General features: G+C 41.6%; 1 protein-coding gene across 3 annotated transcripts; it reads left to right on the forward strand.

Annotated features, from left to right (window-relative positions):
• The first annotated feature begins 4163 nt into the window (after nucleotides 1-4163).
• Nucleotides 4164-26579, forward strand: LOC120549365 (nardilysin-like). 3 transcript variants are annotated; one of them, XM_039786240.1, is made up of 32 exons: nucleotides 4164-4271; nucleotides 5003-5243; nucleotides 5932-6181; nucleotides 6961-7042; nucleotides 7895-8048; nucleotides 8678-8751; nucleotides 8916-9011; nucleotides 9207-9329; nucleotides 12221-12278; nucleotides 12981-13054; nucleotides 13420-13489; nucleotides 13755-13832; nucleotides 15426-15546; nucleotides 16311-16369; nucleotides 17026-17080; nucleotides 17173-17277; nucleotides 17812-17935; nucleotides 18237-18323; nucleotides 19412-19531; nucleotides 19662-19713; nucleotides 20199-20349; nucleotides 21164-21291; nucleotides 21492-21654; nucleotides 21852-21883; nucleotides 22145-22283; nucleotides 22406-22453; nucleotides 22534-22586; nucleotides 22923-23006; nucleotides 23249-23339; nucleotides 23700-23816; nucleotides 24922-25011; nucleotides 25109-26579. In XM_039786240.1, the coding sequence occupies exons 2-32, from the start codon at nucleotides 5038-5040 to the stop codon at nucleotides 25334-25336; spliced, it is 3312 nt and encodes a 1103-aa protein (XP_039642174.1). In that variant the 5' UTR covers nucleotides 4164-4271; nucleotides 5003-5037; the 3' UTR covers nucleotides 25337-26579. The 3 variants fall into 3 exon arrangements, with proteins under 3 accessions (XP_039642174.1, XP_039642175.1, XP_039642173.1); XM_039786241.1 differs by having other exon boundaries at nucleotides 4218-4306; nucleotides 5001-5243; XM_039786239.1 differs by lacking the exon at nucleotides 4164-4271 and having other exon boundaries at nucleotides 4292-5243.
• Nucleotides 26580-27226: the final 647 nt, after the last annotated feature.

Here is a 27226-nt window from a genome sequence, read left to right on the forward strand (position 1 = left end):
ACAGTCACAATACACACATGCATTTGTGGAGATTGCTTACAGACACTTGCACACATTTAAGTCCCTATTAACATGCATGGTTGCAGCTGATGTATATAAATAAGGTTTTTGTACTGAAATATTATTTCCAGCTCTGTGATTGGTGATGCCATATCTGTGGCAGGGGTAATATGATCCCAGACCTGAGGCTATATTGTCTACCTCAGAGTGTAACCACTCCCGTAACGGAGAATCTGGGAGAAAAAACACTCACTTTCCTCACCGTAGTGTTGTCGTTGAACCGTGGAGGCTCCCTAAATTAAGAAAACAAACAGAGAGGAACTGAGAGAAGATGGTTATCAGGCACCATCAGATACCTGTGTGTCTGTTCTCTAGGGGCAGGAGCCGCTCAGAGCACATAAAGCACTTTTTTGGAGCGTTGACGGCGCCTCCAAAGTAGGGGATCTATTTATACTGGCCTAGTGCTGCTGCGGAGCTGTCCAGTGCTGAAATGGATGGGGATTCATGCTGTTTCACTTCAGCCACTTCTCCTTTCTTCCTCCTCCGCTTTCTCCTTCTCCAAAGCCTTTTTCTTTCTCTCATCTGAATTATTTCTGACAGATCATACTTAAATTCCTTCTATTTCACTCCCCTTTCTTCCTTTCCCCCCTCCCTTCTCTCTCCCTCTCATCCCTCTTTACTTTCTTACTTTGATTCTCCTGTGGGCTCTTGTCAATTCAGACTGGTTTACACACCATTCTCACTTTGATTTCTTCCCTTTTGTTTTCCTCCCCCTGCTCACTCCTTCTTCTCTTCCACTGTGGGCATATTGCAGGAAGTGGTCATGCCATTTTTGCAGCTCTCTGCAATTATGCTTTTGTTTCCAAGACATCCATCAGGACCGACTTGCATGCACCATTGCACACACACTCAAGACTTGAGGACAAGCAGACACACTGACAAGCGTAAGAACGTGGTTTATTCCTCTACTCTGCCAATCCATGGGTCAGAAAATCTGCTTAAAGCTACACGTTGTTCACATACTGTTGCACTACCCCTTAACATGTGTTTTGGTTTCTTTGTGGCCCACACTGCCCCAGTCTATAGTTACTCAGTGGGATGAGGCAATCAGAGAGGCAGGCAAGGGCATCCTGCACTCTGTGGGAAAGAGTAGAAAGCAAGTGGAGGAGAGCCCGGAAGAGAGGGAGGGAAGGATGAGAAGAAAAAATAAGAGGCCAGTTGTGGGAGAGAGTGAAAGGAAGACAATGAGCAGTGGGAATTTGGGGGTTTGTGAGGGCTGGCTAAGATGTGTGGTGAAGGGAGAGGGGGAGAGGAAAGGGGAGAGAGGCCAACAGATAGAGGGGCTACATATGGGGGAGGAGAGGGGGATAGCCAGGAGTGCAGGTGGTTCTGTCATTAGCTCTAGATGAAAGCAGAGGGCAACTCTAGAGGACTCACCTCTGATTCACACAGTAGTACTGCAGGCAAGGACAAGCCTCTCGGGAGACATGAAACACACACACACACACACACACACACACACACACACACATACGAGCACACATACTAGAAACACAGTAGTGATTCACAGGATTACCCACAGGCTCATGAGCACACACATAAACACACACACTAGGCACCTAACACCCCCTCCCCATTTAGCATAACTACACACAAGATACACCGTGACTCACAAGAACATGCCGACTCCTACACACACATACAGAGAGCCATGTAACGCACTCACACACACATACACATGCACACACATTGTTGAACTAATTAATCAAATCTCCTGTTTTAATTAGTATTCAAATCAGTTGCTGTGGGAACCTTGCCCCCTTGGAATCTTAAGGTAAAGACTTGCTGCTGCGCCTCCTATGTCTCTCCAGGAAGCTGACAGAGGGGGACAAATTCATAATACCTACAATGATTCAGCTGGCTGCGTTCGACATTGCGTTTTGACAAAGACACATTTTTCTGGGGAGGCCCGAGGTGCCCAATCTGGACTTCCATTTGGGTTCCGTCATAGAGAGGGACACAAAAGTGGAAAAAATGTGGAATTGTGACGGCTCACATCCCAGCCACGCTAATGCAATGCACCTTACCATGAAAAGGCCATGTGTGTTGGCATTAAAGGGGAGGTTCAAAGTTTGCAGGGGCCTGTCCAATCGATCAGTAACACAGGCCTGCCATTCTGCTCTGAAAGTTTTCACATGGTGAGGCATGTAAAGGCACTTTCACACAGTTCTAATAGGCTGCTTATCTTTGCTATTACCGTAGCCTTGCAATTTCATCCAAGCAATGGCTCTGTACTTACACCAGGGCTGCTAAGGTACGCCTGGTGCAAGAACTTTCCTTTTGGAAACACCATTCATACGCTGCATCTCATGTTGCTTAAATTGCCTCCTCGAGTCCTCCACTTGCCTCCCTTCCTCGCGTCTGAGTCCCTCCCACTGAGGAGGAACGGGAGAGACGTGAGGAAGTCACGCGAGGAGAGAGGCAACGAGCAAGTGTGTTTTAGAGGGATGAGACGACCTTTCCTCTAAGTGTCACATGAATTTGTCAGCTGTATGGGTGGAGTTAGCAACTCCTTCAGCTGCACGGCTTCCAGGAAGGCTGCTCTCGTGTATCCTCGCCTATAGCTCCTCGATGATCCCTCCTCGATGCTCGCTCCTCGGGGCAGAAATAAGAGCTTTGAGACGGCCTTCACCGAGGAGGGACAGAACAACTTGCGGTTCAGCCGAGGACCGAGGAGTCGAGGAGCTATCAAATAAGGGCCAAGAGATGCAGCCAGTGTGTTCTCACAAGGGCTCCATAAGTGATCAATGGGTTATATTTGTGATTATCAGCTCAGTACTTTAATTTTATGTCTGAATGCTTTAGAGCAAGCCAGAGGAATGAATAAGCTAACATTTCTGTTAATTTTAATCAGACTGAGGAAAAATGTATATGACTAATAAAGTTCTATTTAAAGCAATGTGGAAGTTTTAGTGTTAACAGTGTTTCCTCTCACATGTTGATAGATCTACCATCAGCTTATGTTGAAAGATGAGGATGAGAAAGCTCAGACTGTAGTGGAAGCACGCTGCCTTCATCTGTCCTGAGTGTCTTATCATCGGCTCAGGTGAAGACTGGACTTGATGAATTAAAGGAGGAGAGGATGCCAAGTAAAGCCATTAGGATACAGGAACTCAGGCGTGTGCCTGGCTCGCCGGTTGTCATGGTTGCGGTGTTTATCACCTCTTTCTGCCGACAGAAGCCCAGGGGCAAATCAGATTGGCCTCAGACAGAGAGACACAGAGAGAGAGCAAGTTGGTGAGTGAGGGGGAGGACATATTGGCACAGTGGAGGGGTGAAATGCCAACATGCTGCAGAGGGGAGACTGAAGAAGAGCTTTGGACAAATGTCAATGTGGCTTATTCATGATAAGATTTTGTTTCACCATTTGAATGTGAGCATGTTTGAGGTACAGTAGCCTACTAAGAGATGGTCTAATTCAGCAAACCCTTACTATAAATTCTTCATTTTGTTTACTCACCCCAGGTTTATCCACTGTTTGCTCTGCTTTTACTCAATTGTTTTTTTTTACACCTACCTTATTTTGATGTCTCAGTGGACCACTTATACATAGCCTATATTAAGGACATTAATTAAATGGAAAGCCCTTGAAATCCTGTGGAAAAAAACCCTGATGGATAGCCCTTTAATAGGACCCTGGGAAACATCTAAATCTCAGACCATTTAAAAAATCAGGTGTTAAATGTGCCCAACATCCCTCGTGGCCTATGCCTGCCACCTAGCGGCACCTAAACCAATCATCCCTGCTTGGAGCCTTGTACAGGTGCATTAGGAGATGTGGGGGGTAGAACTTTCAGGGAGTACAGTGGCCGTCATGTGGCTAGCTGACAAGACGATTCACATCCAATTCACTTCTGACCGGCTGCCTTGGCTAAGGAGATGACAAAATGACATTTACAGGCTATGACAAATGATCGGTTAAACATTCTCAATCTAACAGTCATAATCATAAACAGATGGCTAACAGCTGCTGCTTCCATCCAGGTGGCTACTGTCACTGCCGCTGTCCCTTTTCCTGCAGCTATTACAAATTGTAACCACTGCACGGTGCGCACGTGTTAGCGCTCAAACCACGCCTCTTTGGTCTTAGAACCAACCAGAGGGCGGCATAGTGAAGCACCGAATCTTCTCAGCAAATCAGAGCGCTTCTTGTTGGAGGGACACTCGTATTCATGTATGCAGAGGCCCTTCTGCTGTCAACAGGGAGGAAGGTATGGATACAAATTGTTGTCGCACCGGCTACATTCTACGTGTTAAAGTTTCGGTTCGGCTTTTCCTTGAAACAAACTATAAGCTTTATAACCGTCAAAGCTTATTCTAAAGAATATTTGTAATTTGTTGAAATGAAGTTATTTGGTTAGCCTGTAGTAGGCTACAAATTTATGTTTATCTTTCTCTGTATGTAAAGGATAGGCAACTTCTTAATTGGCAGTTTTTATTGTGGTTGTTCGGTTGTCTGTGTTCAGTCTTGCTGTGTAGGCCTAGGCTATATGAAAGGTTGGTTAAGGTTGGGTTGGTCTGGCTGGCTCGTATTTTAGCTGACACCTAGCTGAATAGGGCGAAGCCACTAGACAGCCTGTGTGAATAGCTGTATTGTGTGTGTGTGTGTGTGTGTGTGTGTGTGTGTGTGTGTGTGTGTGTGTGTGTGTGTGTGTGTGTGTGTGTGTGTACGTGTACGTGTGTACGTGTACGTGTGTACGTGTGTACACGCGCAGTCAGTTCAGGTTCCAACCTATAGGCCTATTCCACAGAGCCGGGCATTTGTTAATGTGTGTTGTTTCGGTCCCATTGGTTTGTGAGCTTTCATTTTGCGATACTCAACCGTCAGGGAGGGTATTCATCATAGCTCTGTTCAGACTGACACGGTGTGTCGCCGTGCTGAGGAGTAAATTGCCGGTGACAGCGACCTGTCCTGTTGTTTATGGTCGCGCCTTGCTGTCAGCCCGCAGTGCCAAAGTCTCATCATCTCTGCCGAAGATGCCGCAGACAAACAAATCCAGAAACGCCCCAGCGTTTGACTCTTCAAGCTCGGTCCAAGGTGGAGGCTCAGCAGAAGGTGCAGACCCAGTGTCCCGGGAGGAGTGCCACGCTGCAGGGGACACAAGAGGAGGAGGAGAAGGAGGGGGGGACAATGTTGGAGACAGCGAGATCATCAAGTCCCCCAGTGACCCCAAACAGTACAGGTAAATTAAGTGAAATCCACATGACAGCTTTCATACTACATGTGGCCATTCTCCTGAGTATTTCAATAATGCATTGTACTGTGGCCCTGTTACATGACTTATCTCTTCTATTTTGTAATTTGTTCTCAGTCCCTGTTATTAATTAGATTTTGTGTGCAATGATGCACACAAAATGCCGCTTTTTTTACTATGTATTTATTATTTATTATGGTATATATTACCTCATAGATGTTTGGCACTGACAAGGACTGCACTTAATTTCGTTGTATCTGTTACAATGACAATACAGATATTCTATTCTACATGTGAGGATACTATTTTCTCGTATTCATAACTGTGAAATTGATGAGAAAATGACCCAGATCCACTAACCCAGATCCAAAAATGATATCGCGCCTCTCTTCCAGCTGGATCAGTACAGTATTATTGTAGTTTGATGGGATGATTTCATGCTATCAGCACACGCCAGTGCCTCAGGCCTCTGAGGGGCATACACAGCGAAATTTGCTGTGAAAAAGCATAAAAGAAGGTCTCAAAAGGGTATGAGATGCAGTCTGCAAAGAGACATTTGATCTTACAGCCTGTTCAAAATAGCTAAGAAAACAATGGATGATGTAAAATTAACTGAAACAGCACCTTTTCCTCAAAGCTCTCTGTGCTGTTTCACGTTTGACCTTACTCCCTCCAGATATATTGTGCTGGACAACGGGCTGCGAGCTCTGCTCATCTCAGACTACAGCGGTCCAGCAGCTTCCGAAGACGAGGACTCAGATGATGAAGATGAAGGCGAAGAGGAGGAGGAGGAAGAGGAGGACGATGATTCTGAAAATGAAATGGAGGACGAGTCCGAGGAGGAGGAAGATGATGACGATGAGATGGGCAGTGATGATGAAGATGATGACAAGGGGAAAAAGAAGAAAGGAAATGCAGAGAAACAGGTACCACTGCGAGAGTGATTTTTTTCTTTTTTTTTCTTTTCATATGTTACATGTCTAGGAGGACAAAAAGAAATCACTTCAACTCATTTTGAAACCAAATAAATTTGCGTTGAAATCATTGCCATCGCAAACTTTAAACTATGTACAGCACTATTGAATACTGTTAGCACACCTGTGCCTAAAGCTTCCATGCATACAGGGCTTGAGCTACTGTACTTAAAGAATACATTTTCTCATTGTCAACAAAGACCATGAAAAGAACAAAACAATTAATTTGTTAGTTTTTTCTCTAAATACTTTCTCAGCTCCCTGCCCTGTCTGCAGCCCTCAGCTCTATTCTCAATTGTCCCTACAGAAGACGTAAATCGTTCATCGTAATAGTTAAATTGTTGAATACAATAAGGTTAACAGTTCTCTAAAAATAATGGGCACTTTAGATTAGTTTTTTAATGAATGTATCTAAAAAGTTTTTGTATGGATTATTTTCAGCCGCAGATTTGGTGTGATAACTTACAGCAGCAGGACAGTGTATGTGGGAATGACTCAAAATAAACTACAGTCCCCCTGTTCATGGTTAAGAAGGAACATATCACCCAGTGCAATGGTTTGGTTCATCCATGTTCTTTTAATAGTTTTTAATCAAGGGTTATGGCACAAAACAGTAAGCTATATCAGGCTTTAGTATCACCAGATTTAAGTACAGTATATAGCCAGACTCAAAAGTGTGTGTGTGTGTGTGCGCGTGTGCGTGTGTGTGCGTGCGTGTGTGTGTGCGTCAGTCTGCAGCAGCACTGTGTGTTGGAGTGGGCAGCTTCAGCGACCCCAGTGACCTCCCCGGCCTCGCTCACTTTCTGGAACACAGTGAGTAATCGACCAGAGAGGGTCAAGTCATTTCTTGGAAAAGGAAACTCTCATCTTTGCTTGGTCAAGGGTTAACTCCCCCTTACATACAGTACTCTTACATTGTGTTCTAAAGAGTCCGACACCACGGGCCAGGTTGATGGCTTGGATCTTCCAAGACAACTTTTCCTCTATCAAGCACTTTTTGCTGTATCTTATTGGAGTTTCATAAAGGCCGAAAAAGTCTTAGAAAAAACCACAACAGCCAGGCAGAGTCAGATGTAAAAAGAGTTTAATGTGCTCAAATTTTTTTTGATTTGCCACAGTTTAAACACGGAGACTTACTAAAGAAATATGTGTGGGTGTGGGGAGGGAGGGGGGTACACTGTTTTCCTTAACCTGTTTTTGGCTACTTTTACTTTGTCCACCATACTCACCATCAAGCAACACCGAATGGTTAAGGAAATTGTTGCATTAAGTTTTTATTCTAGTCCAAAAAAGCAAGAGTTGCTCTTTCTTCTTGAAAGGCAACATATCTTCTGAATTGCATTCCAGTCTACTGATGCTACTGTCAGTGGAAAGATTTTCTCCTCTACCAATGTGATTGTTGAACAATGTTTATAATGGTCTGTTAGAAAAGCATTGTTCATTCATTTTGACTGTCATCAAAAACTCTATCCAGTGCTGTTGTGGCCTAGGCAGAAAAATACAATGCCACACAATCTGTTTGGCCAGCTTTCCACATGCGGTAAATAAAAACAACACAAATGCAAGGCAAATCACCAAGTAGCTGTGGTTGTGTTCTTTTTATTTTATTTTTTTTTCCTTTCTTTTTTGATTTACAACTCTTCTATTTTTTCATTGTGTGCCCAGTGGTGTTCATGGGCAGCGAGAAGTACCCCTCAGAAAATGGCTTTGATGCTTTCCTCAAGAAGCATGGCGGGAGCGACAACGCCTCCACCGACTGCGAGAGGACCATCTTCCAGTTTGACGTCCAGAGAAAAAGCTTCAAAGAGGCTCTTGACAGGTGAGGGAGGATCAGAGTTTTGTTTTTTTTTGTTTTGTTTTTTGGGAGAAATCTTAAGAAGTGGACTTCTTGAGAACCGTCCGATGATTCTCAGACAAACAGTTATAAGAAAAGGAGAAAGTAAACTTAAAAAAAACCACTTGAGACATGTTAAAACTGTTATTACATACCAACTAGAAGATGATAGCTCTTTTGAAGCTTTGTGGCAAGACTCTTCCTGATATTGTTGTACATGCAAAAAAAAACACAAACAACACAAACCCTAACCCTTTTCCATATCAGCTCTTTCACTCTTCAAGCTAAACGGGTATTAGCTTTGTCAGTTGGTTCAGTTAGCTACAGTATGCAACACTTACACCTGGCAGTTATGGGGTGTCAATAGACAAACATCTCGATGTAAGAATTAGTTTCAAACTTATGTCTCAGGATCTGATGAGTCACAGACTATGGTGTAACATGAACTAACAGAGTGGGACAAACATTACAGGCTCAATCAGCCGCCCGCCATCGTGCTGTTATCTGTGGTGCGTATCAGTCTGCATCCGATTGTCTCTGTCTGACCTTTGTTCTTTGTCTCTGGCCGGAATGTGGCCCCTGATTATAGCCTCTCTGTCCCGTCACCCTCTTAGGTGGGCTCAGTTTTTCATCTGCCCCCTGATGATCCGAGACGCCATTGATAGAGAGGTGGAGGCCGTTGACAGCGGTGAGTCTTGGTGCCTCTGCGCATTACTCCTCCTTGCTGAGAAGTTACATTTCAGCTGTCTTACTACTTACAGTATAACTTTTCATCCGCCGCATTGCTGAGTTCTCTTCACACAGCTCTTGTGCACACCATTAATCACCATCGTCTCTCCTTCTGTCTGTCAGAGTACCAGCTGGCTAAGCCGTCGGACTCCCACAGGAAGGAGATGCTATTTGGCAGTTTGGCCAAACCTGGACACCCTATGGGCAAGTTCTGCTGGGGTGAGTTGGTAAACACAACCGCTGGGACACATAATACACACAGGGCCTCCTTGGGGTATGTTCAGCAATAACAAACAGGAGTACTGAGACCGATGCCAAGTTTCCTTTCTTGCTGAATCCCTGCATTTGTAAACCATTTTTTGACAGTGTTTTTATAGTTCTGCTGAGTTGATTGCTTACTTATGACAACACCAGGGAATGCCGAGACGCTGAAGCACGAGCCAAAGAAGAAGAAGATCAATGTCTATAAGCGGCTGCGTGCCTTCTGGAAGAAACACTACTCTGCCCACTACATGACACTGGCTGTGCAGTCAAAAGGTTAGGAAAATCCATTCCTATTACTATACATCAAGAACGAGCCTTGTTAGTAGATTGACAGAAATGTAATTGTGAAAAATGAATTAATTGAAAAAGTACATCAATGGACAATTTAAACATCCATTAGTTGCAGCTCTAGTAAGATTTGATCTGTGTCCAGTCGACTGGTTAATCATTCCTGAAGCAACTCAAATTGCAATATTTCTCAAAACAAAGTCAGATCTAGAACATCTAACACGTGTTTTCAGGGTTTCACAGAAAATATCACACGGCTAATTAACTACTGCATGCAAGCAAAATAATGACTAGTGTTGACATTTGTGCTGAGAAAAATCATTCTCGTTAAACAGCTGAACTGTTTGGCTTCTGTATTCCTGTTGAATCGTCCAGTAATATTTAAAAACTGTCCTCACCTAGAAAACTACTGTGAAGTGTCATGGTGATTAGACTTGAAAAAAGTAACAGCATTTAACTACTAATAAGGAAATATTGAAACCTGATAAAGGTGAAATGTGTCTCCTAACATGAGATTTGAACTACTAAAGTTTTAAAGGAAACATCACTTTTAAAATGGCATTAATTAATTTAGGTTACCTTCGGGCAGTGCATCAGGCTGTAAACACACACACACACACACACACACACACACACACACACACACACACACACACACACACACACACACACATATATATATATATATATATATATATATATATATATATATATATATATATATATATATATATCTCTCTCTCTCTCTCTCTCTCTCTCTCTCTCTCTCTATCTCACTGTATAAAGTTAGCGATTCGCGACCCCCAGAAAAATGAGGTTGGTGTTCGCGGCCCCCTTAACCCCCCTCAACGAGAGAAAGAGAGCTGCAAACTGGTTTAATGACAGTTTAGTTTTAGCAGCTAGCACATACTGTAGACTAGGGCTGGGCAATATATCGATATAAGAGGCTAGATATCATCTTAAATTGTGGATATCGTAATATCCTGATATGACAAGTGTTGTCTTTTCCTGGTTTTAAAGGCTGCATTACAGTAGAGTGATGTCATTTTCTGAACACACCAGACTGTTCTAGCTGTTCTATTATTTGCCTTTACCCACTTAATTATTGTGTGCATTTTTTGTGAAAGCACCAATTGTCAACCCTACAATATTGCCACAATATTGACATTGAGGTATTTGGTCCAAAATATCGGGGTATTTGATTTTCTCCATATCATCCAGCTCTACTGTAGACGTTTTTCAATGTGCTCCAGGCTCTGTGGATTTTTGATGTTTGTGACTTTTTCTCTTCCCCCTGACCGCCTTTAGACTCCTTTCTGTATGAAATTATCTTGGTACCCCCTTGGGGGTCCTGACCCCCAGGTTGAGAACCACTGATTTAGACTACTATTGGATATGCACCATTTGTTGTTGTTGTTGTTGTTGTTGTTTTTTTTGTGTACACCTAATGAATGTACTGTAAGTCCAATACTTTGAACTTTATTTTGGTCTACACCAACAACTGAGGCAAATATCTGGCTCTTTAGCTGCTAAATGTTCCACTATATTCCCCAACTAGGCACTAACTTTGTCTGCCGTTTGGTGCTGGGCAGGTAGTGCACAGTGGGTTCATGAGAGCTTTTTCTCTGACGCAGCCACGGCTAGAAACGATCCTGAAAAGAACCGTGAGAGTGAACCAAAACCGTAAAGTTGCGGTCACTAGAAATAGTACTTATAGCAGCTTTTTGAGTTATTATTTTTAAGGTTTCAGTCCTGGTTGTTCCATCCCAATGATACAAGTATCTATTTCTGTAGGCAGACAAACTCCTTGAGCAGCTTCTGTGTCAGAAATGCTGAAGAAGAGCAACTTCTGTATCCATTTACAGCACAGCCCAAAAAACTGGGCTGAAAAGATTCATTGCGTCGCATTGTTTTATTAAAGAATAAAGCCAATAATTGGCCTTTTTCCATCATGCTGTGAGCATTCCATCACGATCTGATCTCATGCTGGTGCAGGGCGGGAGTGTTTTTCCTCAAGCGAAGAATGCTTGCACAGAGAGATGTTCAAAATGTGATGTAACATGAGACAGATTCTAACTATTTATACTGTAAATATCCATACCCCGACTTTAGAAGAGTGCTCAGTAAACAGGGAGGCTTTTATCAATGAGAAAAGCATGCATGTGTCTTTTTGAATCCCTTGTGTGTGCAATTTTAATCCCACACAGGATTAAAGGGATTCTGCCAATTACAGTGAAACTTCTATATAGAATTATCGAATATAAATATGTTGAATTACAAAATGTAATGCATTGAATGGTTATTGCAGAAAGAATGCGTAGTATCCAAAGTGTGTGTGTGTGTGTGTGTGTGTGTGTGTGTGTGTGTGTGTGTGTGTGTGTGTGTGTGTGTGTGTGTGTGTGTGTGTGTGTGTGTGTGTGTGTGTGTGTGTGTGTGTGTGTTTAATTTATAATAACTACATGTGTTTTGTGTGCAAAAATCTTAATTTGTAAAGTAACTAAAGTTGTCAGATTAATGTAGTGGAGTAAAAATTACAATATTTCTGTCTGCAATGTAGTAGGGTAGAAGTAGAAAGTGGAATGAAAAGAATAGACTCAAGGAAAGTACAAGTACATAATATTTTTACTTAAGTACAGTTCTTGAGTAAATGTACTTAGTTACATTCCACCACTGACCTTAAGTATACATGTGATTATAGCTGTAATATATAATAATAAAACAAATTAAACAAAAGCCTTTTTAGGATTGGGGCCTTTATGGCCAAAATGTAGTCAACACTCGTTGTATTGAATGCTCCCAAACCCAGAATTATGAGTTTTCAGCCAGAAGTATTGAAAGAAACTAATTTATCCTCCTTCACTCGGTCTGCCGTTTAGAGAAGCTGGACACTCTGGAGAAGTGGGTGAGAGAGATCTTCAGCAAGGTGCCTAACAAGTGAGTGTTGGAGAAGAGGCTCTCAGTCACTGTGATGAGGGCCTGGTGTGATATAGATTGAGTCTGAATATCCTTTGAGACTTTGCTCAAATGTAAATGTCAAGTCTTCCCCCGCTTCTTTCTCAACTCTTTTTTACCTTACATCACCTCAGCTTTTTTCATACACCTGAAAGGGATCATTTCTCCCTAAAGTCGCACTGAATAAGTGTTTTTCTTACAGATCTCCACTTCTGTTTGCTGCAACAGTTTTTTTTAGAGAATGGACCTGCATATTACTGTGATGTGAAACCGCATAACCTCCAGTTTTTAATGGTTTCATTTCAATTAAAGGATTGCATGCTCCTGTATGGGTTGATGAAATGTCTCTCATCTATGAGCTTATAAAGTATTCTCAAGCCTTTACTTCTTTTAAATAAACTAAATTAATATTTCATCATCATCATTTTTGGAGTTATGCCTGGCAGAAACAAGGTGCTACTTTTGTGACATGTAAGTGATAATTAAACATAGGTATTTTAAACGTCTTATCTCTTATTTAAAAAAAGTCAGTGCAATTACACTAGAACACATGTTTTCTCTATTGGTTTCTTAAAAAATATAAGAAATTATTGTAGTGATGTTTAGTGAGTGTTGTTTAATTGATGGTAAATGATACAGAATGATCACTCGTTGCTTCCCATAATGCTGTTTTTGTGTCTACAGTGCTCTGTCCAAACCCGATTTCTCTGACATGCTGGATCCCTTTGACACACCAGCCTTTAACAAGCTCTACAGAGGTACTCAATATCTAAATACTGATCACCTCTGGTGTACTCTGGTTCTGTAGAGCAGTAGTTCCCAACCTCTAAATAAATCTGAGGCTTCAGGAGATGGTTAAAAGGATAATAAAGCAGCACAAAATGTTTTACCTCTTCAGGCCTGTGAAAAGCTTTCAAATACAGCAATCGGAGTTGGAAAAAAAATTGTTTGGCTCACGTGAGGATATGCAAGCTAATGAAATGTTGTATGGTCTCATAGCAGCTTTGTTTTAATGGATCACGAGCCAAGAAGGTTGAGGAAATAAAAGTCAGCCTTAATAAGCAGATGTTGAGTTCTCTTCCTATCATAGAGTTTCTCTAATTGTGTGTCTGTGTGTTTGCAGTCGTCCCTGTTAGGAAAGTTCATGCTTTGAATATCACCTGGGCCCTCCCCCCTCAGGAGAAATACTACAGGTGAGCTACATACAGTATATATGCAGTACAGGGCACATCAATGCAGAATTAGACAACCAACAACAGACCGTGACCTGACTTGAATAAATTGCATCAAAAGTGTTTGTTTCTCTCTTTTTTTCCATGACCCTGTCTCCTTTCTCCAGAGTGGTGCTCATACATAGAATTAGACCAGCCCAAATATACCATGATTTGCCCTGATTGTAGAGGAATTGCATCAATGTTTTTTGTTTCTCCTTTTCATGTTCTTCCCTCCTCTTTTCAGAGTGAAGCCTCTCCACTACATTTCTTGGCTGATTGGCCATGAAGGCACAGGAAGCATTCTCTCAGTGCTTAGGAAGAAGTGAGTGTTATTGCCTCTGTGTGTTTTTCTTCCCTGATTCAAGGGCACTCCAAAATCCAATTAAAAGGTCTTCAATTTGCTGACTATACGTGAGCTTTTTTAAGCTCTGAGCGAGGCCTGAGTGTTCGAGCCCAATCTTAAAACCATGCACTTTACCAGCCCACTTGACAATGTGATTCATACGTTCTCCTCCCTGGATGTGGTTGTACAAGAGCTTTTCAGCCTCTTGTTGCTAAGTGGCAAAGTGATGTGACAAACCCTCTGTAGTCCCACAACACCAATAGCCCATCCAATAGTCCCTTTACCATCAGCACCACTTGGAGCGTTTTATAGAATATTCCTTTTTACTCTTTGTGCGGTGTTCAATTGTTGATAAATGACAACAGTGAAATGTGAGTGTACTCGGTCTCTATTCCCAGTCGAGCCAAACTGCTGAGGCAGTAGAGTGGTTGTTTTTATTAAGTTCAGACAATCATAACGTTGAGGACCGAGAGTGTGGTTTAAAATTGGGCCATTATTATCCCCTGCAGAGAAATTGGGGAATGATCTGTCTATATGTCCATCATCACACACGCTGTTTGGAACACTACTGATCAGATGCCTTGAAGTTTAAGGAACCATACCAGAGTTTTTGCAGGTTGTAGAATAAAAAGCTGCTACTCTTCACCACTGCAGGCCATTTAAAATACGGAACCATACACAATGTTTAATGTATTTTTCCCACCACTAGTTTGGGTTCATTTCAGTGCAGTATGACAAACTTCTGAGATATTAAACATGCTTGGTGTGATCCATCCCAGTCAAAATCATGTCTACTTGTTTGGTAATGCACTGCAGACTTTTCAAACCAACCTTTGCTGTTAAGTGGATCATCATACTAGAACATGTCTTCATGTAGATAAAAGCAGACATGATATGACAAATTACCCAGCTCTAAAAAAGTTTCAAAACTCTGCTAGTTGTTTTTCCTTTTTTTTAATTAACCAAAAGCTGCCGGGCAATTACGTAACAGAATGATAATGTTAAAAAAGCGTTAAATTGTCTGCAATGAAGTGACATATTTTCTACTTACTGCCCTGCACATATTTCAACACTTGCACGTGCATTTGCTTTCCAGCTTATGGCAGGGAGTGAATCTTTAGCAGCAGTCCTCTTTTAAAATCAGTGTTAAGTAGGGATAGAGCGATTATCGGCCCTGGCCGATTATTGGGCCGTTTTTTGGCTGTTTGCAGATTATCCGTATCAGCGTTTTTATTTGCTCGATAACCGATAACGTTAGTTAATTAAAGAGTGCGCTACTTTGGCTCTGCTACAGCTCTGTGTCTGACCCTCTGCTTCGGTTTCAGTCTGACTTAATGTCCCGCCCACAACACTGTCTGAATATCTGTGTATTATGTTGAAAGTTTCTAATTCATTAAATAATTGCTTGGAGTTTGTAACATTCCAAAATCTTAATTTTGACTTAAAGATTTTCATTTTCGCTCAAATATCTGTTATCGGTTTCATTAACTACTAATAATGGGTATCGGTATCGGCCTTGAAAAAACAGTATCTGTCGATACTTAGTGTTAATAAATTGTTGTGCGTCTGTAGGTGCTGGGCCCTGGCTTTGTTCGGAGGGAACAGTGAAACTGGTTTTGACCAAAACACCACCTACTCTATCTTCTCCATCTCCATCACTCTCACTGATGAAGGTTTCCACAAATTCTACGAGGTAAAGAAAATCTCACTCTTGTTCTCTTTATTATCCTTTCGTCCTCTGGATACATGGAAACACTGCGACGACTCAAACCTGAAAAGAGGAGGTCGGGCAAAAACAACTTGATAACTGCTGTATAAATGCTGCAACAGCCTTGAGGATGCTGTGTACTGGGATCAAGAGCTCTTCATCGCCCACTCTTCATTCAGAGAAGATGAACCCGGAGTCGTCTGGGTCAGAGTGTGCTAGTTTTCTGAATAATTTTTCTGAAGCACCTTAAAGGAGTAGTTTGGATTCTCTTTCTTTCTTCCTAATAGTCGGATTAGAAGATTGATACCACTCACGTGTCTTTACAATTACAGTTGTATTTAGTCTGTGACATGCACCCATTTCATCCATAACCATTATGAGATGCTTTTGTAACTGTATTCTCTCCTCAGACAAACAGATTATTGACTGTTGTTCAAAGTTAATAATTGGTACATTTACATTTTTTTTAATCTCCAAACAGGGAATAAAGGTGGAAAAAAAATTACTTTTTTATTTAGTATTCAAATGAAGACTAGCTTGTTCTAATGACTAATGTAATAATCATGTCAAAATTGGCAGCCTTGTTCTGCTTTTTCAAACTTAACAGCACGTTTCACTTAACCTCAGTCATCAATGGCAAAAAAGAGGAATTTTACCGTAATTGTACCAACAAAATGAACGTGGTGATGATTTGTTAAAGCTGAAGGACTTCTGACATCTAATTTCTGTGTGTCTGTGGTCTTTCACAGGTGACTCACCTGGTGTTCCAGTACCTGAAGATGCTGCAGACACTCGGACCACAGCAAAGGCACTGTGACTCACACACAAATTCTCACACATTCTCACACAGTCTCAGTCTCACACATTCTCACACCGTAAGTCTCACACAGTAAGTCTCACACATTCTCACACAGTAAGTCTCACACATTCTCACACAGTAAGTCTCACACAGTCTCACACATTCTCACACAGTAAGTCTCACACATTCTCACACAGTAAGTCTCACACAGTCTCACACATTCTCACACAGTAAGTCTCACACATTCTCACACAGTAAGTCTCACACAGTCTCACACATTCTCACACAGTCTCACACAGTCTCACACATTCTCACACAGTCTCACACATTCTCACACAGTAAGTCTCACACATTCTCACACAGTCTCAGTCTCACACATTCTCACACAGTCTCACAAAACAACACAACAGAGATGTACTTGTACAGAACAGAACTTTGATATCCTAGCTTGTTAGTACATTGTAGTGTAGTTAATATCGCATTATATCGGACAGGTTTATGTGCTGGGTGTGTTTGCTTGTTTGCTTGCTCATTTATACATTTATAGCTTTATTATTTTTGTTTTTGTTATGTTCCTCACTTAGTCTGTGTTAAGGAAGATTGATGTTGTGACGTGAGCTTCTCACTGGGATGCATAAAAGTAATATGTCTGTTCATGCATTCAGAATATATGAAGAGATTCAGAAGATTGAAGCCAACGAGTTTCACTATCAGGAGCAGGTAAGAATCCAAATATTCATATGCTGCTGTATTTGATGCGATGATGTGTTGTTGTTTTTTTGTACCAATGAGAATGATTTCCTCTTTGTCAGATTGACCCTATAGAGTACGCCGAGGACATTTGTGAAAACATGCAGCTGTTCCCTAAAGAAGACTTCCTGACAGGAGATCAGCTGATGTTTGAGTTTGACCCAGAAGTAAGTAGTTCAGTAGTTCGGGGAGGAAACCAGTTCAGGGTTTTATTCTAAAATCCTATATTTCCTTTGTGTAGATGAAGATGTTAATGAAGCAGGTCACTTAAACTTGGAAAAATATAGTGATTTTTATGTCTGTTATGTTAATGATTTTATAGCTAATACATTAATAGGCCAGAAATATGTAGTTGTTGGTGTTGTTTTCGTTTGGCGGGTATTATTTTGCATGATACGTTCGTCTAATTGTGGCTTTGCATATTTTTCTGTAATAACAGTATAATTCAGTGCTCTGCTTCATATTGTGATTGACAGCTAAATAGTTTTCACATAAACAAGTCATTTAAAACAAAGGGAAAAACCAACTTTCCTTTCTTTGCTGAAAAGTTGACGTGTGTGTGTGTGTGTGTGTGTGTGTGTGTGTGTGTGTGTGTGTGTGTGTGTGTGTGTGTGTGTGTGTGTGTGTGTGTGTGTGTGTGTGTGTGTGTGTGTGTCTGTGTCTGTGTCTGTGTCTGTGTCTGTGTGTCTGTGTCTGTGTAGGTGATCAATGGAGCTTTGTCCCTCCTCACCCCTGAGAAAGCCAACCTGATGCTGTTGTCACCTGAACATGAAGGCCAGTGTCCCCTCAGGGAGAAGTGGTTTGGCACACAATACAGCGTGGAGGGTGTGTTTCTGTGTTTGTTTCTGTAACAGCTCCCTCCCACAATGTAGGCATTCAGTGGATACATTGTCTTTTCCCCCTTGTGTGGTGATATTCAGGCTGATAAAATGCAGAAATGCCAGCATTTATCTCTGTCTTTTAGATGGTGAGCAATAGTGTTGGAACAGCATTTAAATATTTGTTTCTTTTACAAAAACAAATATTACATTTTAGTTGGAATAACCTCTTTAGATTACTCAATTCCAATGAATCTAAACTGCCAATGTCTTTCTTGTTTGCTAATAGATGTTTTCCCTTCACATAGACACCCAGCAGGAATGGATGGAGCGGTGGACAGGAAACCTGGAGCTCAACAGTGAGCTCACCCTTCCTGCTGAAAACAAGTTCATTGGTGGGTAATCTTTGTAAACCGATATCCGCATATGAATGCAGAATCTGTAAGAAACGGGACAGGATTTTGGTATCGGAAGCGTTCTTGTTTCCGTTTGTAGTCTGAGTGGTATTGACCAATCACGTTTGAGTGGGCTTTGGTTGCATGCAGGGAAACCGTCTGCGTCGAGAGCAAAAGAGGCGGAACGTATTGGCCGAAATGCAATCTCGGAACCCATTGGCTGTTGTCTGACAGTGATTTAGATTTGTATTGGCTTTTTTATTTATTCATCCGCATTCATGCCGATATATGTTTATAGAGACGTCGTCTCTCAACTCCAACTCCATTCTCGTGTCGAAGTTGTTAGTCTTGGCCCGGAGATCGGCTGCCCACACTGGATACTGGAAATCCCGAAATATTGACCTTTGCCCTCAGAGGCAAAATCGTCAGCAGACCGATAGCTGGTGGGTTCCGAGATTGAATAAACTTTGTGAACTACAGGCAATATGGTGGGTTGTTGTAGCCCAAAACAGCTGCAAGTATCTGGAAAATGGCCAATAAGATGATCATGAACAAGACTTTTGAAGACTTGTTCTTTCAGTTTGTACTTTTGCTCTCCATTCATCAATCCAACAAATGCAGTAATCACAGATATTGACCAAACTTGGAGGAACTTTGCATTTTGGTCAATGTATTCTGTCACTGTGACCTCGCTGGTCCTCCTGTAATTTAAGTCCCGTCCGGAGAAACACTTTGCATTTTAATGGTCAAGATTTTAATTTAAACAGGCACCTCTGGTCTAATTTTGACCAAACCTTTGAGGGATTATGCATTTTGGCATTGTGCTCTGTTTATACATTTTGGAAGGCCACAGCAACATATTGACAATTCTGATAAAATGTGGAGAAATAATACGTCTTAACTTATTGGCCCAAGGGTAACTGAATCATTTATTGGGGGGGACGGGGAATGGACATGTTTTACAGTTTTGACAATCGCTGTATGTTTATCTCAGACTGGACATATTGATTTGTTGAAACTCGCACATTATTTATGAGATTGCACCAAGGAGAATTATGATGTCTTATTGTTTATGTGCATTTGTTCAGCCACTGACTTCACCCTGAAGCCGTCTGACTGCCCAGACACAGAGTTTCCTGTCCGGATAGCCGAAAGCGACAGGGGCTGCCTGTGGTACAAGAAGGACAACAAATTCAAAATCCCTAAAGGTGAAATGTGTATGTGTGAGCGTGTGTGTGCCTGTACTGTGTGCCTCATTTAGCATGCAAGATGTTTCCACCAAGACTCTTTCCGTCATAAAAAGGTGTTGACACTCGTTTGTCCTTTTTCCTGCTGCAGCCTATATCAGATTCCACCTAATCTCTCCTGTAATCCAGCAATCTGCTAAGAAGTAAGTTCAGGCTCAAATATGGCCTCGTGAAAATAGTGTTTGGTTCGTTGCTGTCACACTAATTAACATCTCTTTTTTTCTGACATCCCCTGTTATCTCTCTCTCTCTCTCTCTCTCTCTCTCTCTCTCTCTCTCTGTGTGTCTGTGTTCCTACAATTACATTCCCTTGTCATTTTCATCACTTCAATCCTCCTTCCCTGCTTCTTTTTCTTCTATTATCCTTTCCCTTTCCTTCCTCCATCACTACTCCTCACTCTTTTGTTGCCTGTCTCGATTCTTTCCCTTCATCCCCCCTCTTTCCCCTGCATCTCATCCTTCTCACCTACTTTCCTCTACCTTTCCCTCCTGTGCTGTATTTTGTTTTCATCCTTTCTTGTCTTTTCACCCTTCTCCTTCCTCCTTATTCTCTCTCTCTCTCTCTCTCTCTCTCTCTCTCTCTCTCTCTCTCTCTCCCCATCTTTACCCCTGTCCTTCCTCCCGTCCAGTGTGGTCTTGTTTGACCTGCTGGTCAACATCCTATGCCACAACCTTGCCGAGCCGGCCTACGAGGCTGAGGTGGCCCAGCTGGAGTATAAACTGGTGGCCGGTGAACACGGCCTGGTCATAAAGGTTAAAGGATTCAACCACAAGCTGCCTGTGAGTCAATGCATCTGGAGAAAGCGCACACACAAACCGATATAGACACGATTACATGCATAAAACCCGGGAATAGTGTACGGCTCAGTTGTACATTATGCAATAAATATACTATTTCACAGTAGTACATATCTTTATTGTGCACTAGATAACTCCATATACTTTAAGATGAATCATTATTTTGTCAAATGCTCCATAGCCCATAGTAAATTGTAAATTGTTGGCTACATGTATATAACTTATTTTAGACTATAATGAATATTTGATACCACTTTCTAATAAAGCATTATTTACCTTTAGTCTGTAAGTGGTAAATTACATCTTTATCAATGGTAATGAATCATTAATTTAAGCTTTATAGGTCAGCGTAATAGACATAGACAATCATAATTTGCCCTTAATAAGAAAAGACAAGCATTTTGGGTGGAGGATACCCTGATATTTGTCACATCTTGCCACCAAATACTTGGTCTTATTATTGGCTTTATAGTGATCAATAAACCGTTAAAGAAATGGTTCCACATTTTTAGAAATACACTTATTGACTTTCTTGCTGAGAGTTATATTAGAAGATTGATACCACTCTCATTTCTGATCAATCTTCTCTTTTTAAATCTTGGCAAGAAAACAAATAAGTGTATTTCCAAAAATGTCGGACTATTCCTTTTAAAAAAATTATTTATACACAACTGCTGTTGCTACTTAATTTTTAAACCGCTTTTAAACACGGTCAGCATGCCCACACAGATGTGCTTGTGTTGTTTTCATCCATGTTAATCATAATCTTGGTCTTTCTGTACATATCTCTCTTCAGCTGCTGTTCCACCTGATCATTGACCACCTGGCTGATTTCTCTGCCTCCCCTGATGTCTTCAGCATGTTCGCAGAGCAGCTTAAGAAAACCTACTTCAACATCCTCATTAAACCTGAGAAACTCGGCAAGTGAGTTGTTTACTTTCTGTCTCCAGACATTTCCAGCTTACTTTTTGGTTTACCTTCAAGTCTATGATGCCTTCTAGTGGTGGAAATGTGTGACGGCCGTGAATGGAAAAACAACTCCTCTCTCTCTCTCTCTCTCTCTCTCTCTCTCTCTCTCTCTCTCTCTCTCTCTCTCTCTCTCTCTCTCTCTCTCTCTCTCTCAGGGATGTGCGTTTGCTGATCTTGGAGCACTCTCGCTGGTCCATGGTGGAGAAGTATCAGGCTCTGACAGCCGGTCTGACCAGCAATGAGCTGATGAACTTCAGCCGCAGTTTAAAGGCCGAGCTGTACGCAGAGGGACTGGTGCAAGGCAACTTCAACAGTGCTGTGAGTAGATGGCAGACAAGTACATTGATTAACAATAGAATTAGCTGATTAGCTAATGAATCAGGTAATGTTCATGCCTGCACTTACATCAATTGATTCTGAGTGTACTTGACATTTATCTCATGTTTTGCTGATTTCCTCTCCTCACTCTCTTATCTCTACCCGTTCATTATCCTTTTATTGTCTGTTCTCCACAGGAGTCAGAGCAGTTCCTGCAGTATGTCACAGAGTAAGTCAGCTATTACACTGAATGCACTCCCTAATGAGAACACCAATACTATACAATCAAATGGATTTGTTTTCCGCCATACACAGTAATTTGCATTCGCTCCACTTGTTCACTCCATGATTCCCCTTTCACCTTCTCTTCTCACTTGTGCTTTTTCCATTCTTCCATTTTTCTTTATTCCTCTTCTTCTCACCTCCTTACCTATGTTGTCCTCTCTGTCACCTTTCCTTCATCCTCCCTTCCTCCCGTTTTGTCTGGCAGAAAGTTGCAGTTTTCCAAGCTGCCAGCAGAGGTGCCGGTGATTTTCAGAGTGGTGGAGCTCCCTCTGAAGCACCACATCTGTAAGGTCAAATCACTCAATAAGGGAGACGCCAACTCTGAGGTCACCGTTTACTACCAGGTACAAGCACATCTGTGGTGTCAAATCGTTCATATCTTTCACATTTTGACTTAAACATATTCCAAGATAGCGCTGCTAATTTTATGCACTATTTTCTTTCTCTCTTTTTTTTTTTTATCTAGTCTGGCCTCAAGCTCTTGAGGGAACACACACTGATGGAACTGTTGGTGGTGCGTTTATTTCTTTTTTTGCCCATTCATTGTGTCATTCCTCCATGCTTGACTGATTTGTAGCTGTTGTTGTCTTTCAGATGCACATGGAGGAACCCTGCTTTGATTTCCTCCGGACCAAAGAGACTCTTGGGTGAGTGTAGTTGTGTTTTCAATTAAATGTTTGCTTTAAAAAAAAAAAAAAGAAAAGGAAATGTATGACTTTTAGGCAAAATAAAAAATTAATCAGTGTTTAAGCTTGTACTTTTACATTTATCTGCAGTTAAAATTTTCTCTTCTGTTAGTTACTACATTTAAATTTCCAATTTCCTGCTTTCCAGACTTATTATTATAGTGTGAAAAGTAGAGAAAGCCAAGACAAGTGGGACACGTAACGCACTTTCTCATCAAGTTATTTTGATCCGTCTCTGTTTATGTGCTTGTCAACATCTCTCATCCTAGCTGTGCTTTTTCATGTCCCCCTCTGCAGATACCATGTCTACCCCACCTGCAGAAACACCTCAGGCGTTCTGGGTTTCTCTGTCACCGTGGAAACACAAGCTACAAAGTTTAAGTTAGTCTGCAGCACAATCATAACCTTTTCATTCGCTCAAAAACGAGATACGATTTATCTTAACCGCTTTCCCCAAAACCAAGGTATAATTTATCTTACTGTTCACCCAAACCCAAGCTACAATTTATCTATTCGGCCCTGGAAAGAGAGAAGCGGGTGGAACTGATAAATGACTAAAGGAATCAAATACACCCTATAGCCTGAAATATATGTCTTACCTCTCATGACCTTTTTTCTCACAGTACCGAGCTGGTGGAGTTAAAGATTGAAGAGTTTTTGGCTTCATTTGGGGAGATGCTCAATTCACTGACTAAAGAGGCCTTTAATACTCAGGTCTGTGTGTGTATTACTTTGTGTATCTGTGAGTTTCCTGCATTGTTATACAGAAGCAGAAAAGTTACAGCAAACAAAACAAAAAGTTTTGCAAATGTCAACAGTTTCTTTTCAAGTTACTTTGGTGGATAACTAACAGATTTCCTAACCATGTAAGACCCAGCTGCACAGTCAGATCTGCTGTTGCACTTCAACTTTGTGTGTGTGTGTGTGTGTGTGTGTGTGTGTGTGTGTGTGTGTGTGTGTGTGTGTGTGTGTGTGTGGTGTGTGTGTGTGTGTGTGTGTGTTTTTGTGTGTGTGTGTGTGTGTGTGTGTGTGTGTGTGTGTGTGTGTGTGTGTGTGTGTGTGTGTGTTTTACAGGTGACTGCTTTAGTGAAGCTGAAGGAGTGTGAGGACACGCACCTCGGGGAGGAGGTGGATCGGAACTGGGCCGAGGTGCTTACTCAGCAGTTTGTATTTGACAGGCTCAACAGAGAGGTGAGGACAACACACACACATCTTCTGACAAATCAATTTAAATGCTTTTGGGGATCATGTATTAACTCTTAAATCATTTAATTACTTCCAATCCTAACCTTAATCTTTACCACTGACCCCTAACACATTTAAGTGAACACAAACTGCATTCTCTGGCAACTGAATCCATTAGTAGTTGGTCATATCTGCCTTGCTCTTTACAACTTGCCCCAACCTCTGTCATATCCTTTTGTACTCTGGTGTCTTTTACGCGCCTGGCGAGATGTCCCTCCCCATTCCGCTATGTCCGCCATCTGTTCTGTAAGGTCCCAGTTGCCACATTCTGGGCTTAGCGCTGTCCAGGATGGTTGTGATTGATTTAAAGAAATACTAACAAGCCAGGATGTTTTTTCCTCTATCCCAGAATAGATAAGCGGTGTAGCCAGACCACACTCCAGTGCTGACACAGCGCTGTGGAGAGAAGTTTGGCAATGCAAGACTATATCATATCAACGCACAAAACAAACCTGAATCACAGTTCCAAGTGCTGTAAAAATTGGTTGTACATACCACCTTCCTGACAACATTTTATGCCAAATTGTACTCCTAATATTGCCAGATTAAGTATGCTAACTCGCCATTAATTACATTTTTTCCACTAGGGGGCAAAAGAACGCATCCACAACATTAATACATTGTCATGTTTTCAATATTTACTGGCAATGTGGTAGTTAACAACTGCTAATTTACACACATGCAGTAGACACAAAGCGGTGTTGCCGTCCCACCTTATGAATATAAATCCAATATTTACTCTCCCTCTAACTGTGGTTTGTCTCCACCAACTCCAGAAATATCTGGCTCTTTATCTGCTAGGTGATCGATTTTCTCCACCAGCTAGAAATTGTCTCTCTACCATTTGCTGCTGCACAGTGGGTTTATCTGATTTTTTTTTTTTTTAGCTGAAAGCTGCTGCCTGCTGCTGCAAACTGGTTTGATAAAAGTAGTGGGATTGAACCATCCACTAAATGATCAATTAAACCAAACCAATCATCTAAAAGAACTGAAGGGCACATGTCAGTCAGCCCTCCCAGTATTCTTACCATCTGTGCTTTTGTGTGTTTAGATCGAGGCTCTGAAGCAGATGACCAGGGCTGAGCTGGTCTCCTGGTTCAAAGAACATCGAGGACCGAACAGCCGCAAACTCAGCGTGCATGTAAGCAGGCCCTTATGTTTGTACGAGTGCATGTTTGACAGAGAAAGAGAAGGGTTTTTTTTTTCTTCTTTTTTAAATGTATCCCTGTCTCTTAAAGGTGGTGGGATTTGGTCCTGAAGAGAATGATGAGGAGGAGGGTGGTGGTAAGAAACGAGAAGGAGAAGAGGGCAAAGCGGAGGATATAAGTGGCTCTACCTATGGCGAGGTGTCTAAGCTCACCTTCCTTTCTGCCTCACCCAAGATGGCGGGTGCCGTGGCCATAATGGACATCCCTGCTTTCACTGAAGGCCTGCCCCTCTTCCCTTACCACAAGATACTGGAATAAACTCAGACTGCGAGACTGACAGATGGCAGTGCTTTGCCTCTCACTGAGCCACGTTCAGGGACTCTGCCTCATTAGAGATGCAAGCACTTAATATGTGGAGGTGAAGGAAGGTTGAAACGCTTTGGCTCCTGTCTGGACCTGGATTCTGCCTTTTGGGCCCAGCTGTAGTTTTTACCATCACTGCATGCAAAGGCAAAAAGGCTGAAAGTGATGATAGAGTTCTTTTAACTAAGTGATAATCTATTCTGCTTTCTCATACTCAATTATTTTATATCCTTAGACATTGGGAATGTGGGAGCGCTCAATCTATTTCTCGATCCCACACTGACTGAAAATCTACTGAATCCAATTTTAATTTCTTTGCTTATCTGAGCTCTGCTGCTATTACAGCCCCAAACTAAGTTTAATACCATTTTAAAAAAACTGTGAAAACTGCAGAAATGCTGAGTCAATTGAACTCCAGATGTGTGTATTTGAGTGATTGTGTGCTGGATTTCAACCTCTGTGCACTACTCTTATTAGCTGACCTGGATCATGCCATGGTATGAGACTGCAAAGAGAATAAATCAATGATTGACGAGTGTGCTGACTACAGAAAACACACTTGAAATCTATTCAGGAGAAAAAGTACACTCAGACGTGTGAAATGTTGACCATTTTTGTTGGACCAGGTGGTAGAAATTTACACTATTTTGGCGTTTTGTACATTTATCTTCTCAAATGTTCTGCTCACAAGACACCTGCAATTTTCATACAAATACAATTCACATTAATCAACACAAAAACCACAGATGACGAGTCGATCTAGAACGGTGTGACAGACAGCAAGCCATGCAGCAAGCACATCATTCTAAAGTCCGAAGTGTTTGGGTGATGGTGACTCAGTATGGCGTCGGCTGTTTAATTTACACAGGTTTAATCTACCTGTAAATCTTACACTACTCACATACTCTTGACCTTCTTATCCCTGAGGAAAAGGTTGTTGCAAGCGATATTGTTGGGCTGGTGACACTGCTCTGTTGAATGTAATTAAAAACTAATCCGGAGCCCAGCACAGCAGAGCGTGTTAACACAATTGACTAAAATACCCACAGGGAGCCTCATACTGTAACAAAGTCTTCACATCACATATAATGATAACTGTGCTACCTGTACGACGGGTAGAAACCATTCATGTATTAGGCCTGTACAAATGTCCTCACAAGTTTGTGCACAGTGGGATTAAATCATGGATGTATTTTAAGAATTAGGATTAATTGAGGAAAAAAGAGGGCAACATTTTAATCACACTTGGTTAAAATATTGTCAGCAGCGTCAATATTTCCTCTAAACCTGCAACATTTTTTTTTAAATTTTTTTGGTGGGGGGCTTCTAGCCTGACCTGACTGTAGGGAATTAGCTTAGGTTAGTAATGCACAGTAAAGTAAATAAAGAGAACTTGACTTTTAATGTGCTATTCGGCATTAAACAATACAAAATTAAGAGAAACATTTAAGGGAGCCTAGCTAAAAAGAAGTAAAAATCTACCTGTGGGATAGATGGTGTTTCTCCTTAATGATACAATGTGGAATTCACTTGACAAGTTCTGGGTATATGGTAGCAACTGTAGTACTGTACAGTCCCACAGAGCTGTCTTGGTGATGACAAACCGATTTAATGAGCTTTCAGTTTATGTGATGTGAGCTCTGCCTTCCTGGTCGATCAGCTGCCTTAATCTCCACTGTGTAGAATAGTTGATAGTAAGGATAGGACTCTCGGCCTATAGTACACCGAACCATGATTCGGTAAAGATGCTGCAGCTTTGATAGACAAAATGGATTCTGCGAATATGAAGGAATAAAGACCCATTTTAGCTTTAGGGAAAGCTTCAGTCCTCCTTGCAGTGCCTGT

The sequence above is a fragment of the Perca fluviatilis genome, chromosome 20 (assembly GCF_010015445.1).
Source record: "Perca fluviatilis chromosome 20, GENO_Pfluv_1.0, whole genome shotgun sequence".
Lineage (NCBI taxonomy): Eukaryota > Metazoa > Chordata > Actinopteri > Perciformes > Percidae > Perca > Perca fluviatilis.